Source organism: Sinocyclocheilus rhinocerous, unplaced genomic scaffold (genome assembly GCF_001515625.1).
Source record: "Sinocyclocheilus rhinocerous isolate Xijiao unplaced genomic scaffold, SAMN03320098_v1.1 scaffold19, whole genome shotgun sequence".
Lineage (NCBI taxonomy): Eukaryota > Metazoa > Chordata > Actinopteri > Cypriniformes > Cyprinidae > Sinocyclocheilus > Sinocyclocheilus rhinocerous.
This window is the reverse complement of record NW_015638975.1, coordinates 1,578,127-1,595,058: the sequence shown is the minus strand read 5'-3', so window position 1 is coordinate 1,595,058 and position 16,932 is coordinate 1,578,127. Positions and strand designations below refer to the sequence as shown.

Sequence of the window (16,932 nt, the reverse complement as noted above, 5' to 3'; positions counted from 1 at the left end):
GTGTTGGAGGATTTTTGTTTATATATTTATTATATTGCGTAGGTTTAGACAAGAAGAGTAGATTTATTTAAATGTGTTATATGGAATGAATATTGAAGTATGTGAATACAAATATAAAGAATGACTTTGGAACATTTGCAATAACTTATTAAAATGAATTAACATTTGCCTTAATGTGAGTGTGTATGAAACACTGTTCATGATATGGTGTTGTAATGCCAAAAATGAAATTAACCAGGAAAAGAGACATTTTTTTATTGTGCTAATTTGACCATATTAATCTTTTTAGAACAGCATTTATTTATGTGTCTAATGTGGATATTTAGATCTGTTGCACTGTAAACAAGAATTCATGCATTCAAAATAGGTTTGGGTCAAGTTCGTAGGACAATAGCAGGGTTAAATAATTCTGGAAAGAAAAGGAATTCAGTGGATGAGGTAAGAAAACTGATCCCAAACACATCGGGTCACATGACAAGGAACCGGAAGTAGGTTAACCTTAGACGTTGAGCTGGACTGTTTGGAGCGCAGAGCTGAACCCAGTCAACCTATTTCGAAGAAAACGCGCACAATAAACGCCTCGTTAACTCTTGGTATATGGTGCTTATACGAAGCGATTAAAAGCCGTAGACTCATGGATGAAGTGTGTTGATAGCCTCTGAGGGCACTTATTTGCGTGAAGCGGCAGTCATTTGAGTGAATTAGCAGGTTAGCCGCGCTCCATCATGACAGTGGCGGTGTTTTTCGGCTGTACGTTCATCGCTTTCGGGCCAGCAGTCGCTTTGTTCCTGTTTACAATCGCCAGGGACCCGCTGCGCGTGATCTTCCTCATAGCAGGGTAGGTTTCTGGGCAGATGGGCTTCCCTCATCCCCCGCTGTGAGTGCGGTTCAGTGTGATACAGCCTGTTTTTATAGATACAGCACATACAGCACTGTATCTGGGCTCAGAACTGCCTTCAAATCTGCTGCTTGTTTACACAAATCTGAGGCTTAGGAGGCTTAGAAATATCATTACAAGATACAACTTTAAACTCTAACAACTTTAAATGCAAAGAGAAGTTTGGAAATTGAAAGATATTTAAACGAATAGTTTGGGGTCAGTAAGATTTCTTTAATAATTGTGTTCAGCAAGAATGCATTAATCTGATTAAAAGTGAGAGTAAGACTTTTACATGACGTTCTTTTAAAGTTTATATTCATAAAAAAATTGTTTCCACAAAAATATGAAACGGCACAATGAAGAATGATTTCTGAAGATCATATGACACTAAAAACTGTAGTATAATGGCTGCTGAAAAAATCGGCTTGCGGTTGTAAAATGTATTTAGAGAAATTATTTGTTTTAAATTGTAATAATATTTCTCAATGTATTTTTGATCAAATCGATGCAGCCTTGGTAAGACTAGTTTAAAAAACATTAAAAACAAAAATCTTACCGACCTCAATCGTTTGACAGTAGTGTATATTTTGAACAAGAGGGTGAACAATGATAGGAATTATTATTATTATTATTTTTTTGAACTAGCTACTCTTTTAAGAGCACTAGCAAGCAATGGAATGGGGAGGGAAGGTTTTGGTGACTGGGAATTTTTGAGCAGTTTAAAAAAAAATATGTGACAGTATTTGTAACATGATTGTGTTTGTTTCAGGGCTTTCTTCTGGCTGGTGTCTTTGTTGCTGTCCTCTCTTGTGTGGTTCATCACAGTTCAGATCAGCAACAAGAACAGTGCAGCTCAGCAGAGAGGGCTGCTCATCTTCGGGGTTGTGCTCTCTGTGCTGCTTCAGGAGGCATTCAGATATGGTTACTACAGATTGCTGAAGTAAGAATTAACTGTTCATTTTCTGTGTTTGAAAGGAGCCACATAATCAATAAACCTAAATATAATGGAATATCGTGTTCTTGAGCATTGACTGCATTAATATAACACTAAACAGTGGCAGGGCTGTATTTTGTGTGTTTGCTTTGAGGTCATGTGAATGCTAGTTTACACTTGAACCTACACTTCACTTTTAGATAAACACATTTGAAATGTGCTGAATTTTCAGCAGCCATTACTCCAGTCTTTAGTGACGCATGATTCTTCAGAAATCATTGTGATATGCTGATTTGGTGCTCAAGAAACATTTATTATTATCATCAGTGTTGAAAACCGTTGTGCTGCTTAAGATTTTTGTGGAAACCGTGATACATTGTTTTTTTTTTCAGGATTCTTTGATGATTAGAAATCTCAAAAGAACAGAATTTATTTGAAATAGTCGAGACATTTATAATGTTACAAAGTATTTCTGTCAGTCAAAAGTTTTAATTTCTGTAAAAAAAAAAACTGTTGCGCTGTCTCACCCAATCTTCCTGTTTCAGTAGGAAACACTCAACACAAGACAGAAAACATTATTAAACAATCCCTTTTCAGATTCCATGGGGTCTTTAAATAACTAAAATATCCCGTTGGTGAATCACATTGGCGTTCAGTGTTGGTGTTGTGTTGGAGGGTTGTTGTTAACGTCTGTTATTGTATCTCTCCCAGGAAAGCAAATGAAGGCCTGTTGGCGCTCAGTCAGGAGGACACCATGCCCATCTCCATGCGGCAGCTAGCTTATGGTAAACATCCATCATGCTTCAAGTAGTCCAATAAACAGCCAGTGTTTAAGTGTGTGTGTCGTTGGTTTGCAGTGTCCGGTCTGGGCTTTGGCTTCATGAGCGGAGCGTTCTCTGTGGTCAACATACTCTCTGATTCCTTGGGACCGGGAACCGTCGGTATCCATGGCGACTCTCAACATTACTTCATATCCTCAGGTAATGAGATGCCAGCCTGAGAATCATATTGAGTGACTCAAGCATTCAGCATATGCTTTCTCTCCACAGCTTTTATGACACTGGCCATTATCTTGCTGCATATGTTCTGGGGGGTTGTTTTCTTCGAGTCATGTGAGCGACAGAGATGGTGGGCTCTTGGAGCGGTGGTCATCAGTCATCTAGTAGTATCATGTCTGGTAGGTGAACACAGCATGAAGTAATGCAGCGGTTCCCAAACTATATATATATATATAATGTATGTATATTTATAACCCATTATAATCAGTGACTGTCTGCACTGGATGCGCAGTGCGACATGACACTACACATCCCCGACAGTAAACTTATGCCTCGTTCTATTTATGACGTGTTAAAATGATTTTTAACACTCGCTTTGTCGCGTCAAGTGTAGACAGACTTTAGCTGTTGCGGCGCAGCGCGGTGATAACTCCACATCTGAGCCGCTGTCATCGGAAGCCTGCGTGTTGCCCTACAGTCTATGGTGTTGCCAGATGTTGAGGGGGTTCTTGCCATCATGGACCGCAACATAGTGCTCGTTGGCTTTAAAGCAGGGCACCCTCCTGCATTCTTAACACACTCTGAGGTGTGCACGAGCGCATTTAGAGTCTGTAATGAGCTGATTTCGTGTATGAGTATAGAAGCCCTATGACTACAACTACCATCATTTGAATTGTCATAAAATTACAAATTATCGTACATGGGATTTTTTTCATTATTGATCGTACATCGTATAGAGGTCAAAATGATTGTACAAATACGATAATTATCGTACATCTGGCAACACTGACTGTATGAAATGTAAGATGATGTACAGGTCTGGGCCAGTGCGTTATTTTTTCATAACTAATTAATAAAGTTAACGCGTTAAACTGACAGCCCTAATATTTATTTATATGTGTATATATATATATATATATTATTATTGATTATTATTATATTTTTAACTCCATTTACAAAAATTAAGATATAAATATATTTCTGTTTTAAATTACAGTTTTCCTGTAAAGTAAAAAAATAATAATTGTTTGATAATTAAATTATATATCATGTATATTTAATTATGTAATGCAATTATGCAAGTTAATATATAATACTATTAGTTAATATATTATATATATGAACAATATTAATATTTAATATTTCAGAATAATATTAAGTTCTTCACTTTCAAAACTTCAGGCTTTTATTTTGGCAGAATACTAGTGAACTTTTATACACAGAAATGTTGGAAATTGTGCAAACATTGTATCCCAAAATTCACATTAAACTCACTGCACGTACAGAGATGGATTTCTTCAGAAGCAGCATTTACTGTGCTAAGCTGTATTGTGATTTTAGTTTTATTTTGATTATTTTCATTATGATTGTGGCACATTTATTCATCTTAATTTTGCATTCAATTTAATTCTTTTCATCAACGCAGTTCCCTCACGAACAGTAATCGTTACTCAGAGAAGAGCAGTAGACACAAGCAGCTGACTCACTCTGATCACAAGTGCATCATGTGAGAGACAGTTTTTTCATCTTTGTATTGGTACTTTTTTCCACACAGACATTTGTGAATCCACACTATCAAGGCAGTCTGGTCCCGACCTACATCATACTGTCTGTCATGGCGGCCTGGGCGTACTTGTGTGCTGGAGGTCACCTTACGTTTTATAAGTGAAACACACACACAACCACGGTAGCGTTCACCCTCGCGGGCGAAGAGGCTCCTTTAATCTCACAACGCGCTTGTTTACAAAAAGCACGTGCCAACGCGGCAGTCTAAAGCCTCGCGGATAAAGAGACTCCGGTCAGCCAGATACAACAAAAGAACGCGCAGCGAAATCTTACCATCAAACAGCTTTCATCGATAGTAGGAGGCAAAAAAGAGAAAGCGCCGGCTACATCGCACCTGTATTTATAGACCGTGATTGCAAGCGGGGCGTGGTTAATTTGATATACCGTCTCCTGACAGCTCATCCTTAGCGAGGCTGACCCATACTGTGGCGTGTTGACTTAGATGAAATAGAACTTAACTTTATTTTAATATATTTTAAACTTTCATTAGTCCTTTGATGGAAAAGCTGAATTTTCAGCAGTCAGTGTTGTATGATCCTTCAGAAAGAATGATGAAATATGATTTATTGCTCAAGAAATATTTACAATCCCATTATAAATGTCTCTACTGTTACATTCAATTTAAAGTGTGTGGAATAAAATAATAAAAAAATAATCTTAAACCTAAACTTTGGCTTTTTTTTTTCCAGGTCATTTTGTGCTTTTGAATTTGTGAGCAAAAATGCAACAAAAATGCTGTTTCAGATTCAAACATTTATTGCATCTGACATAAGAAACCTGGTGTAGGCGGTTCAAAAAATTCAAATAAATACAGATACTCATGTAAAACAATCTCCTAATGAAGCATTATACACAATGTACAATTTTTTTTCTTTTTTTGTCATTCTATACATTTTTTTTAAAAATAAAACACTTTCATGCAGAATATCCTGAAAAAAAGGTAGAGCCAAAAAAGAATGAATAGTGGAGAAAGACTGCGCTTCAAAGTAAAGAGAAGGAATATACATCAACACATGTGCGAGTGTGTAAACAGATTGTGCGGCCCACCCAAGTTCAGCTTAATTGCTAAGAAACCAAAAGAGAAAGAAAAACACTTCATTATGTGTTTAAGATGTATATGTGAAAACATCGGTAATCAGAAAAATCATAAAAGCCTGCACCGAATAGTCCTACACAGACTGTGTTTACGTGTGCATGCAGGGGGGTCAGTAATCTGTGTCCGACCCCTCTGCGTTGTCCACATTGCGGGAGAGCATGTAGTTGTCCATGTCGATAGAACGGCAGTTATTAATAGCATAACGCAGCCGCTCCGCCATGACCGACTGGCTAGAGTAAGGTGGGAGGCGGAGCTGGAAGAAGCACGTCTGAGAGGTGGGAAGACTATCGTATGGCTGAAAAACAGCAAAAACACGTTAGTATATAAACACACATTAGCCGCTTTTCCACCGGCTATAAATGTCCATTCATAAAAACAGACATATTCTTACCCGGTCCACCTTCATGATCTGGAACCTTTGGGATATGTCAGCAGTGTTAGCTGGCAGACGGGAGCGTCCCGAGACGAAGCGCATGAAGAGGACTCTCTCCTCATTGGAGAACTCCTCCAGCGTCTGCCAGAACCACTGCACCAGCTGTTGCTGTTCGTCCACCTCCCTGTAGCGGACCACCTTCTTCAGAACCTCCACGCTGATCTCCGGCAGCCCACAGACCATCTGCTCCAGCTGCCGCGCTGTTAGTAAGGAGAGCAAGGGAACAGGCACGATCCAGGACATGCCCTCACGCACCGCCGCCACCTAACGCGTGTTCAGAGGGGAACGCAACAGAAGAGATGAACAACAGGATGAGATGACAAGTCATTATCTAGGTGTGGATACACTCCCGCATATTCAAAGAAAGGATACAGTGATTTAGACACAAATGAGAGTTGAGCTGAGCACACCTGGCGATCCATTTCATGCAGGCGATACTCAATGGCACGCTCTACATGTAGACACAAGCAGCTGACTCACTCTGATCACAAGTGCATCATGTGAGAGACAGTTTTTTCATCTTTGTATTGGTACTTTTTTCCACACAGACATTTGTGAATCCACACTATCAAGGCAGTCTGGTCCCGACCTACATCATACTGTCTGTCATGGCGGCCTGGGCGTACTTGTGTGCTGGAGGATCTTTGAGGAACCTCAAACTCTGCCTCACCTGTAAAGATAAAGACTTCTTGCTGGCCAATCACAGGCCAAGATAACCCATCAGCTACAAACAGGACTTTCTCCAAAGACCGGCTCATTGAGCCAGGAGGCCGACGACACGGCCAGCAGCCCTGGACTCTGGGAGGCCTGTGGTCTGGGTAGTCTGCATAAGAATGGATGCTGAGTAACAGGAATTTTATGTCTGCAGATCTTGCACTTTCTGTAATTACCTCCTCTTCTGTTTTCTGTTCTCTGTTCTGTACCTCATGTTCTGTGTGAGAGAGACACTGAAACCATGTCAAAGAGAGCGCGTGTGTTTTATACTAAAGAATTGTCTTGAGCTACTTTCATATGTGATTTTCTCCTTTGTAGCAGGTTTTAAAGGCACAATATGTAATTTTCGCCGCTAGAGGGCGCATATTCAAAATAAACAAATAGACAAAGGCATAGTTAGATGACGCTGTGACTGAGTGTGGAATCATGGGAGTTGTGGTCTTCATCCCCATCAGAACCTCCACGCTGATCTCCGGCAGCCCACAGACCATCTGCTCCAGCTGCCGCGCTGTTAGTAAGGAGAGCAAGGGAACAGGCACGATCCAGGACATGCCCTCACGCACCGCCGCCACCTAACGCGTGTTCAGAGGGGAACGCAACAGAAGAGATGAACAACAGGATGAGATGACAAGTCATTATCTAGGTGTGGATACACTCCCGCATATTCAAAGAAAGGATACAGTGATTTAGACACAAATGAGAGTTGAGCTGAGCACACCTGGCGATCCATTTCATGCAGGCGATACTCAATGGCACGCTCTACATACTCCTTCCTATTGGAAAAGGTCAGCGGTATGCTGTTTCCTCCGGGGATGATGGGAACCATTTTCCCATCAGCACTTTGGCCAACAAATGAGTCCAGTGGAATCATCTACATATATATAAAAAAAGAAAAACAAATGAACAAAGAAATATACACTAAGTAATAAAGTAAAAGAAATTAAACCAATTAAAAAAGAACTTCCTATGAGTCCATGTTTTAAGTAGACATTTTAACATTTGAAATCCCCCAAGTTACTTCTGCTCATTTTCAACCGCTTTTATTTATAGAAACTAGGAAATTAATCAAATTAATGTAATACTTAAATATTTATATAAATATTATTAATTATATGTATAATAATAGTAGTAGTAATAATAATAACAATATTTATGTAAATAATAAAAATAATTCAAGTCTGTAATTCTGCAAGTTTTAATAACCATGTTCTTGATAATTACCAATTAATGTATGACTTTCCTAGCCATTTATGGTTAAAGGGATTTTAAATCAGGGTTCTTACACCTTTTCCAAAGTACAATTCAAGCACTTTCAAGGTGCATTTTCAAGCTTTTCCAGCACTTTACAACTGTGGTAAAATACACGTTTACATACATACTTCTAGTTCTTCACTTTAAATCAGATGTTATTGTGCTATTAAGAACCACCTGTCTGGATTGCATTTAAAGGGTATCTGCAGGATTTTTAAAATAAAATGTAAGGCTTTTTAAGACTTGAAATACAAAAAGAATACAAAAAGTTTTAAATAGTGATAAACCTCACATTTCAGTCTTTAAACTATTTTTAAGAAAAGGGATTAGTCAAAAGTATAAATTATTATCTTACTTTAACACACACACACACACACATCTTGCTTTGTTAATCTTTTGGATTTTTGAAGGCACCTTTTATTTGTTCTGAACAAAAACAGCAAATTGCCAGCAGGTGGCGCTTTTGGAACGGCACAAATAATTTCCCCGGTAACGACTGTACATAAAGCAGTATTGCGCTCATTAACGCTACATTATCAGACATTATACGTAGGCAAGATGAAATGAAAATGCCATGAAAACTTTTCTGAGGGCAGGAGGTTCTCATCAGAGATAGTTTCATGTCAAAACACCCGCGCTGAGTTTTGACTTTGTTTTGTTTGTTTATTCAATGAAATCATACCACAAGTCAGCAAAATATATAACACTGTTCTAGTGGTTTTTGGATATTTTAATAAAAAAAATCTTACATATTGTGCCTTTAAATTAGGTTTTGTATAGGTTTGGCCTTAAATTGTTTACTCTCCCCCTGTATTTTATGTTTAGATGGCCAGTTAGGCTCAAATGATCCGCCACTATCCTGTCATCAGTTTTACAACAGATCTTTAATTCTCTGGCGATCAAACCCTGGAGAGTAACGTTGTTTTTGTTTGAATTCATGTGTGCTTGTCTTTTAAAAGATCCTCCTCAACTCTCCCTAGGGTAACAGTTTAATTTTCCCAGTGGAAAATATTTAAACTGCTTGGGCTTGATTGATGAATGCAGTGGCCACTCTTCAATAAAACCACTAATCTCTGAATCTATGCTACAGGAAGCTCTGGATGATTTTAAACACATAGGTGACCACTGACTCCAGTGGTATCCGTCTTAGATGTCACTTTTATTGGGCTCATATGCTTTTAGTTTCCTTTTGACTGTAAGGTGTATGAAATTTTCATTCACAATAAAGTAGCTTAAGCTCGAATGCATTGTAATCGCCTTTTCTACATGTTTTTTTTTTTTAAAAGATTTATTTTGGGGAATTTTTGCCTTTATTACGATAGGTGAGTGTAGAGCAGACAGGAAGTGAAGTGGGGGAGGGCGAGAGGGTGGGATTGGGAAAGGTCCTTGAGCCGGGATTTGAACTCGGGACGCCCAAAACTCAATGGCATTACATGTCGGCGCACTGCACACTAGGGCAGTATGTAAATGTATTTACAAAATGAAAATATTTTCAAATAAGCAGAAGGAAAAAAAAAAAACTAAATATAGAGAGAATAAAAGCAGCAATAATGAGAAATTTTACAATCGAGGCAATGAAATCATACCCTTATGAAGTTAATCATCACATTAAGCCATCATGATTCTTGTCTTTCCGTCCTCAAGTTTTAGACCTCTTGAAAAAAGTCTTTTCTTGTGCCGTTTAAGGCATTTAAGTCTTTTTATGTCCTTAAATTTGATACAAGTTTATGTGACAATGACAATTAATGTCGATTACGCTTTTGTGTGGGGGAAACGACACGATATATTCATGACATTCTTCACATTGGTTATTTTAGTAGTATGACAAACAAAATGGTCATTCAATTTGGGATTAAAACATACAGAAAACGAGCAACAAACGTTCCCCATCGCTGAAACTGGTGTTCTGTTTCATTCCTCCTGACCGCCAGAGGCGGTGCTAAGCACTAGTGGATAATCGCAGCGCCAGCTAGATAGGTCGAGAAAAAAATACCAACAGAGTCACGTCATGACGTAGACTGAGATGCGAGGATATAAACCACAGCAGCTCGATGCCCAGCCTCTTTCGCTTTCTCGCTTATGATAGGCCGTTGATTAGTGCTGTCCCGTGCAGCTTACCTGAGTTGCGAGGATTCACCCTCCCAAGCTGTGACAGCGCGCCCTGCACTATCATCAGATATTTTGGATTCCCTCTCTTCATTACGTGAGTATACATTATTACATTGTTGTGTCGGCGAGACCCTGTGCTTCAAGGTTCTATCCGGTGGCTGGTTTCGACCGCACTTAGGTAGCGTTTCCACGCTGACCTATTTATCATTGATTTCGTCACCTACTCACCTTCATGCAAGCTCTCCTTTGCCCCGCGGTACTATCCAAAGGCAGTTCTGATAATTCACATGCGATTCCTCTCTCTTAAAAATCTCTTATAAATCTTTCTATCTGAAGATTTTATCAACGCCTGATCTTTCTGCGAGCGTGTTATATCAGTTTTGAGTTCCTACGGTGCTACCGAGGACGTGTTTTGACAGAGTCATGGCTCACAGCTCTCATATCTCCGTCTCTCCACCAAGCTGCAAACTGTGCCTAAACGCACTTCTTCCCGACGATGGACACGATCGCTGCCCGTCGTGTTTGGGGATTCAGCATCTGAAGGAAGAGTTGACTGATCCATGTTTGCATTGTGCCATGCTGCCGCTGTCAAAATGACAGCTTCGTCTTGCAGAGCTAGATCCTAACACGTCTGCTAGCCTCGCACAGCGTCACAGTGTGCTCAAAAACGTCGCCCATCAGCAGCTGCTGGCGCTCCGCAGACCAAAAAGAAATAGTCACCGCAGACAGAAACTTCGCTATCGAAGGCTGTTGCCACTCTCTCTTCAGAGATGGCAGAGTTGAAATGTCTTCTTCAGTCTTTACAACCCCCGGTATCAGCTGCGCCCACCGAGTTCAGTGAACGAGATTGATTTCCAACCCCCAAATACTATCGACTTAGACGTTCCATCTATGAGTGCATCTAATTCACATTTCCTTGATGAAGAGTTGGTGGATCCTGCCATGTGCCTGGCCCCCCACAGGATGCTCTCTCCAGCCTGTCTGCTGCTGGTGGTTCAAGCGGTGGGTCTGTACATTCATCAAGTGCAGGCCAATCTTCTCTTGATGACATTCTTTCGATTCTACAGATGGCAGTGGCTCATTTGGGTCTTGATAACTCTATTCAGCCTGCTCAAACTAATGTGTTCTTCAAGCAAAATGCTGATAATACGTTTACTATGCCTCCATACAAAGACTTTGTGGCTGAATTCTCCAGTGAATTAACAGGCTCCAATGTGCCTAAAAGGAGGTCAAAGACAGCCCCGCACTCTTGCTTCAATGGCTGAGGCTGACTCTATTGGAGTAGGTCGGGCACCTGAAATTGAACAGCCGGTGGCAGCATTGGTGGTATCACCAGATGAAGCGCTTAGAGGCAATGTCCGCTGCCCAAGTGCCCAATGTGGTCGTACTGACACATTATTGAAAAAAGCATGAGTCCGTAGCCTACATAACTCGGGCGGAGAATACTATTTGCCAGCTGCTGCTCGCCTGTAACACCACATTAGGGTCAGTGAATGTTGACTCCTCTGTACCTCAGTTCTTACAGACTGCCCTGTTGACTATAGGTCATGTAAAGCGTGAACTTGGGACACTTTCAGCAACCCTTCTAACAGCCTGACGACAGGTATGACTTGCTCAGGCAAGGTTGCCTGAAGACTGTAAGAAGACATTGAGGGAACTACCAATTGTATCGGGACATCTTTTTGGCCCCAACGTTTCTGAACTATTAGAAAAGAGAATTAAGTTGTCAGAGGCCACACGACAGTTAACTCAGGTCCCGCGGGCTCCTCCTTTTAGGATGCCATTGACGCCAGCTCACCCACGCTACTCGAGTTCAGAGCAGTGGTTGCGTCACCATGGTGGTCCTCAATTTTCTGATGCCGCAGCAACACAGAGTGGCCAAAGATACCCGCCCTTTTCCCCACCACCATCAAGGGGGGGCCACGTCAGCACCCCGCACCCCCCCGCAGTTTCAAAGGGCAGAAACCAGAAACCCTGAGGTTTCTGGACCGGCAGTCGGTCGTTTCACTGCACAGCACCTACATTACTGGGAAACATCAACATCCGACCCCTGGGTTCTGACGACTCTGAACAGGGGATTCACTTTGCAGTTCCAACGCCGGCCTCCAAAGTTTTCAGGGATTCTTCCGACAGTCGTCAAAGATGTAACCAGTTCAATGGCCCTTTCCATGGAAATTTGTTCACTGTTGTTGAAAGGAGCCATAGAAAAAGTTTCCCCTCTCAGACAGAGGGACGGTTTTTACTCAACGTACTTCCTTGTTCCAAAAAAGGATGGCGGTTTCCGGCCAATTCTGGATCTTCGACGCCTCAATATGTTCCTAAAGTGTCTTTGTTTTCAAATGTTACGCACAGTCGACGTTCTTCGATCTGTGATGAAAGGAGAGTGGTTTGTGAGTGTAGACTTGAGGGATGCTTACTTCCATGTTCCCATTGCTCCCCACCACAGCAAGTTCCTAAGATTCCGTTTTCAGGGTCAAGTCTATCAGTTCAGAGTCCTGCCATTCGGGTTTTCACGATGCATGAATGCTGCTCTGTCTCCTCTTTGGTCCAAAGCATTAGGATTCTGCCTTATTTGGACGATTGGCTGCTCTGTGCCCCAACGAAAGTGCACACGCTAAGCGATACCAAGATTATTCTGGATCATATACAGAAGCTAGGTCTTACTGTGAAAGAAACAAAAAGTCATTTGGTTCCGAAGCAGACCATAACCTTCATAGGGATAACGCTCAATTCTGTCACAATGTCTGCCACACTGTCTCACACTCGAACAGTCAGTATTTTTCAGTTGTTGACTTGTTTCCGTCTGGGGGCAAGGATACCTTATGGTGTCCTTTTACAAAGGTGTGTTTGATTAGGGTTGGAGCTAAACTCTGCAGGACACCGGCCCTCCAGGACCGAGTTTGGGCACCCCTGGCTTAGGGCTAGACTCAACGAGACATCGCCATCGCATGATTGTTGTTTCTTCTGCTTGTGTCAGAGCACTGAAACCCTGGAAACGGGTAACATTTCTGAGGGCTGGAGTGCCACTAGGAGTGGTGCCTTCTCATTGGGAAGTGATCACAACTGATGCTTCACTAACAGGATGAGGGGCAACATGGAACCAGAGGGGGATTGGTGGCCGCTGGTCAACAAAGGAGGCCTTATAACATATCAATGTTCTGGAACTGAAGGTGGTGTATCTAGCGCTACAACACTTCTTACCAAATCTGTTAGGCCGCCATGTACTTGACTGATCCGACAACACGTCAACAGTCTTTCATTTGAATCACCAGGTCGGCACCAGGTCTCTTGCGTCTTTACAACTAACTCGCAAGATCCTCAGATGGTCTCAAGGCCGACTGGCTTCATTAAAGGCAGTTTATAATCCAGGATCGGACAATCAAGTGGTGAATGCTCTGTCCAGGGATCTACTGCTTCCGGGCGAATGGAGGCTTCACCCGGATGTGGTGCAACCGATATTGCAACAGTTCGGCAAGGCAGAGGTCGATCTATTTGCCTCTGAGCTAACCACGCATTGCCGTTGGTGGTTTGCGAGGGCAGAGGCATCCAGCCCATTGGGACAGGATGCATTAGCTCATGAGTGGCCGAACTGCCTATTGTATGCGTTCCCTCCTTTTCCACTTCTATGGGAGACCCTACACCGAATATTTCTGTCTAAACACAGGGTGCTTTTAGTGGCACCTCGTTGGCCAGCCAGGCCGTGGTTTCCTCTTCTTCTCAGTCTGTTACAGGGCGAGCCGTGGCAGATTCCCATCAGACAGGACCTCCTTTCTCAGCTGAATGGCCGTGTTTGGCACCCGGATCCAGCTCGTCTTCAGCTTTAGGTTTGGCCAGTGGGTCCACATCTCAGTTAACTGATTGTGAGCCAGCAGTTCTGAACACTATTGGTAACGCTAGGGCTCCTTCAACACGACAGCTTTATGCTGCTCATTGGAGGATTTTTTCATCTTGGTGTGTGGAACAAGGACTTGACCCAGTTCATTGTACTGTGCCAAAAGTATTGAGTTTTTTGCAACATGAAATGAAATGAAATTATATTCCAGTTATAAATGTGCTTCTGATTACAGATAGCCTGGGATTACAAAGATTTGTATTTGAAAGAAAACCAGTTTGAAGGGAGCACAATTTGCTTTTTGGGTTAAAATAATTTCTTAATATGAAATTCGAAGAGTATGACAATTAGATTAGACTGTGCAGAAATTGAAATCTACACACTAATACACACTATACTCATAGTCACCAATGCTGATGTTGTTAACATTAATCATTTGAGAATAAAGTATAACAATAATAATAATTTGAACGGTTTGATGTGATATGTGCTAACCGATCTTTAGATTTAATCACCATTGGTAGCGAGATTTATGGTAATGCTTTTTTCCTCAGTTGGTCAGAACAAACGTGGCAGACTTGTTACTTACTTGTTCAGATGGCAATATATGGTGACAATTCTTATTTGGGTCATATTCCAAGACGTAGGCTAGAATCTGTGATTGCGAATTACAGTAAATATCCACACCGGTGCGGTGACTGACTGCCACACATACTCTTCAGAACATTAGATTCATCCGCGCTGGAGCCGTGCCGACTCACAACCCACGCAAGCTAGATAATTCCGCACACAGCTGCAATTCCAGGTTTTTAAACAGAGATGGCGATAAAGAGAAAAAACTTACGGACTGCAGCTTAATATTCATGACTTTTCCAAGTCTACAGATCAAATTTTTGGGAACGTGGCTGTGGGAATTCTGGTTCTTGAAAATAAACATTGTTGAGGGAACTAATTAAAATAAGAAATATGAGTTCAGCATAAATCTGATATTTTTTTTCACTACATTTTTTAAAATTTTTGGTTATTTAAAAGCATATTTTATGTCACTGTAAACCATCTTGCGGCCCACTGGAACTATGTTGAGGCCCCCTGGTGAAGATCTGATTCCTTATATTATCCTCTAAGAAAAAACAGAGTAAAAACTAGTATTTTATTATCCACTGCACCTCATGGAAATTCTGCTCTGTAATGCCGCTGTCCTCCAGATGTAAGATGCTGTTGAGAGTCTGTACATAAAGCAGGTCCACCTCCTCCAGATCTTCAAGGGTGAGAGGAATACAGCACAGCTGCTTCCACACCATTGGAGCGAGATGCAGGTCTAGAGGCTTCTTAGTGCGGATGGCCACTCCCATCAGAATACCCAAGAATTTGAACTGCAGCAGGTGCTCTTCCAGACAGGCTGAGGGGTTCAGCAAGAACCTGAAGACACACAAAGATCAAGAAAGCCTGATCAGTTTATTAGTTTAGTGAAATACAATATTCAGACAATTGTCTGTCGGTGCTCACCTGTCTCGGTTGTAGCCCACCTCTGCTGCGGCGTTGGGAGAAGGGATGAGAAGATCCACCACTCCTGTCTCCAGCTCCTACACAGAGCGACATGAACCACTTTAACGCTCTTGTCATTTTTTATAAGGCTTGCCATTCAATGAGACCTGAGCCATAATGGGGTTATACACACATCTCCATCAGCATTACCCTACCTGGCACATCTCTGTGATTGTGTCATCAAACACCCCTCCGGCATCATCTGCCCCCTCTCCCACCAGTTTGACTTTCCAGGCTCGTGACGGCAGCCTCAGATCAGATGCATTTAGTTTCACAACCTGCCTGGCGATCTGCACAAATATGGGCTTACACTTCCTTCCTCTGAGAAAACAGGACATTAAAAAGGGGGGAAAATGATTTAAGAAGTTCTTATGTTCTAACTTGAATGAAAAGGAGGCAAAGAATGTCTCCAGTGTTCTGGCTGCAACTCTAAACATGACTGACCGTGTAGAGATTCTTTTGACTGTGATCTGTGGGCCGTAGTTCTTCCCTTGCACCATGGTTTTCCCGATAGCGCGCACCATGGGCAGTGTGTAAACTCTAGGGGCCAGCAAGGGCCTCAGCTGACCTTGGACTATACCCCATGTACCTGCATTATAGCGTGACGTGCAGCTCTGAAACACAAATGATTCATGATTGAATCAGACAGTGTTTTTTTCCCCTAACAAACTCAGAGTAGAGAGACAAAATGATGCAAACATGACATGTTGGTATACCTGGTTGTTGGGGCTGAGGTTCAGCAGTCTCCAGGAGGAGTACATGAGGTCAGAGAAGTGGTAGAGCAGGCGCAGTCGGGCTCTCAGAGCCTCCATACTGACCTCTCTTAGGGCACTGTACTGAGGAGGCACACACACGGGCAAGCCCAGCTGCAGAGGCACTGATGAACCTGAACACAAACACTCCATCTCAACAACTCATCACAGCTACATGCTTTTTTTAAGTCTAATTTGATTATTTTCAGAAATAAAACATTTTATTGTGCCCCCCATTTAGAGATTTTTAAGTCAATATACAAATAACAGGTCTGTCAAATTCATGTAAAAGTAACAAAACGTCACATAGGAAGAGATTTTGACAAATTTGTAATGAGGGCATCAAAAAACTACACACCAAAATGTAAAGGTTTTTATTTATGTAAAATCAGGGTATCTGCAGGATTTTTTAAATCAAATTTAAGATTTTTTAAGACCTACACAAATAAAATTAATACCATATGAGCGGGGTAGGGCAATGTCTTTGGTAACATATTAAACTGTAAAATGACTGTAAAAAGGCAGTTCAGATACAGGTTTTCACAAAAGTTTTATAAAATGATAAACTTCACATTTCAGCCTCTAAACCATTTATTTAAGAAAAGGGATTGAAAAGTAACAATTATTGTATTAATTTAAACAATTATTACCAATCAATTATTATATTAATTTAATAACAAATATATCTTAATTGTTTAGATTTTTATAATGAATTAGCATTAGCTTCTTGTCAATCCACAGGTTCACATTTACAACACTGTGTCTGCGTGTAAAATATGGGTGGATTTACTCTTTGGTCTGAACAAAAACAGCAGATGGGCT

General features: G+C 41.3%; 2 protein-coding genes across 2 annotated transcripts in view; one reads left to right on the top strand and one right to left on the bottom strand.

The window, feature by feature from the left end:
• Positions 1-725: 725 nt before the first annotated feature.
• LOC107750610 (gamma-secretase subunit Aph-1b-like) lies at positions 726-4,481 on the top strand. The gene is made up of 6 exons (XM_016566100.1): positions 726-838; positions 1,650-1,820; positions 2,526-2,599; positions 2,672-2,794; positions 2,864-2,991; positions 4,368-4,481. The coding sequence occupies exons 1-6, from the start codon at positions 726-728 to the stop codon at positions 4,479-4,481; spliced, it is 723 nt and encodes a 240-aa protein (XP_016421586.1).
• Positions 4,482-5,116: 635 nt separating this feature from the next.
• LOC107750609 (probable E3 ubiquitin-protein ligase HERC1) overlaps positions 5,117-16,932 on the bottom strand; it is a 60,424-nt gene continuing 48,608 nt past the window's right edge. Inside the window, exons 69-76 of the mRNA XM_016566099.1 lie at positions 16,075-16,244; positions 15,803-15,972; positions 15,514-15,679; positions 15,320-15,396; positions 14,980-15,232; positions 7,340-7,492; positions 5,866-6,171; positions 5,117-5,769 (exon numbers count right to left, since the gene is read on the bottom strand). Coding sequence (XP_016421585.1) covers positions 5,584-5,769; positions 5,866-6,171; positions 7,340-7,492; positions 14,980-15,232; positions 15,320-15,396; positions 15,514-15,679; positions 15,803-15,972; positions 16,075-16,244 — 1,481 coding nt within the window. The 3' untranslated portion in view covers positions 5,117-5,583. The remainder of the gene's footprint in view (positions 5,770-5,865; positions 6,172-7,339; positions 7,493-14,979; positions 15,233-15,319; positions 15,397-15,513; positions 15,680-15,802; positions 15,973-16,074; positions 16,245-16,932) is intronic.

Bases quoted from the DNA above. Each gene is read 5' to 3' on its own strand.
- LOC107750610 (XM_016566100.1), top strand. From the start codon at position 726: ATGACAGTGGCGGTGTTTTTCGGCTGTACGTTCATCGCTTTCGGGCCA. The intron at 839-1,649 runs GTAGGTTTCTGG...TGTTTGTTTCAG, and splicing joins GTGATCTTCCTCATAGCAGG to GGCTTTCTTCTGGCTGGTGT. The intron at 2,992-4,367 runs GTAGGTGAACAC...TTTTCCACACAG, and splicing joins ATCTAGTAGTATCATGTCTG to ACATTTGTGAATCCACACTA.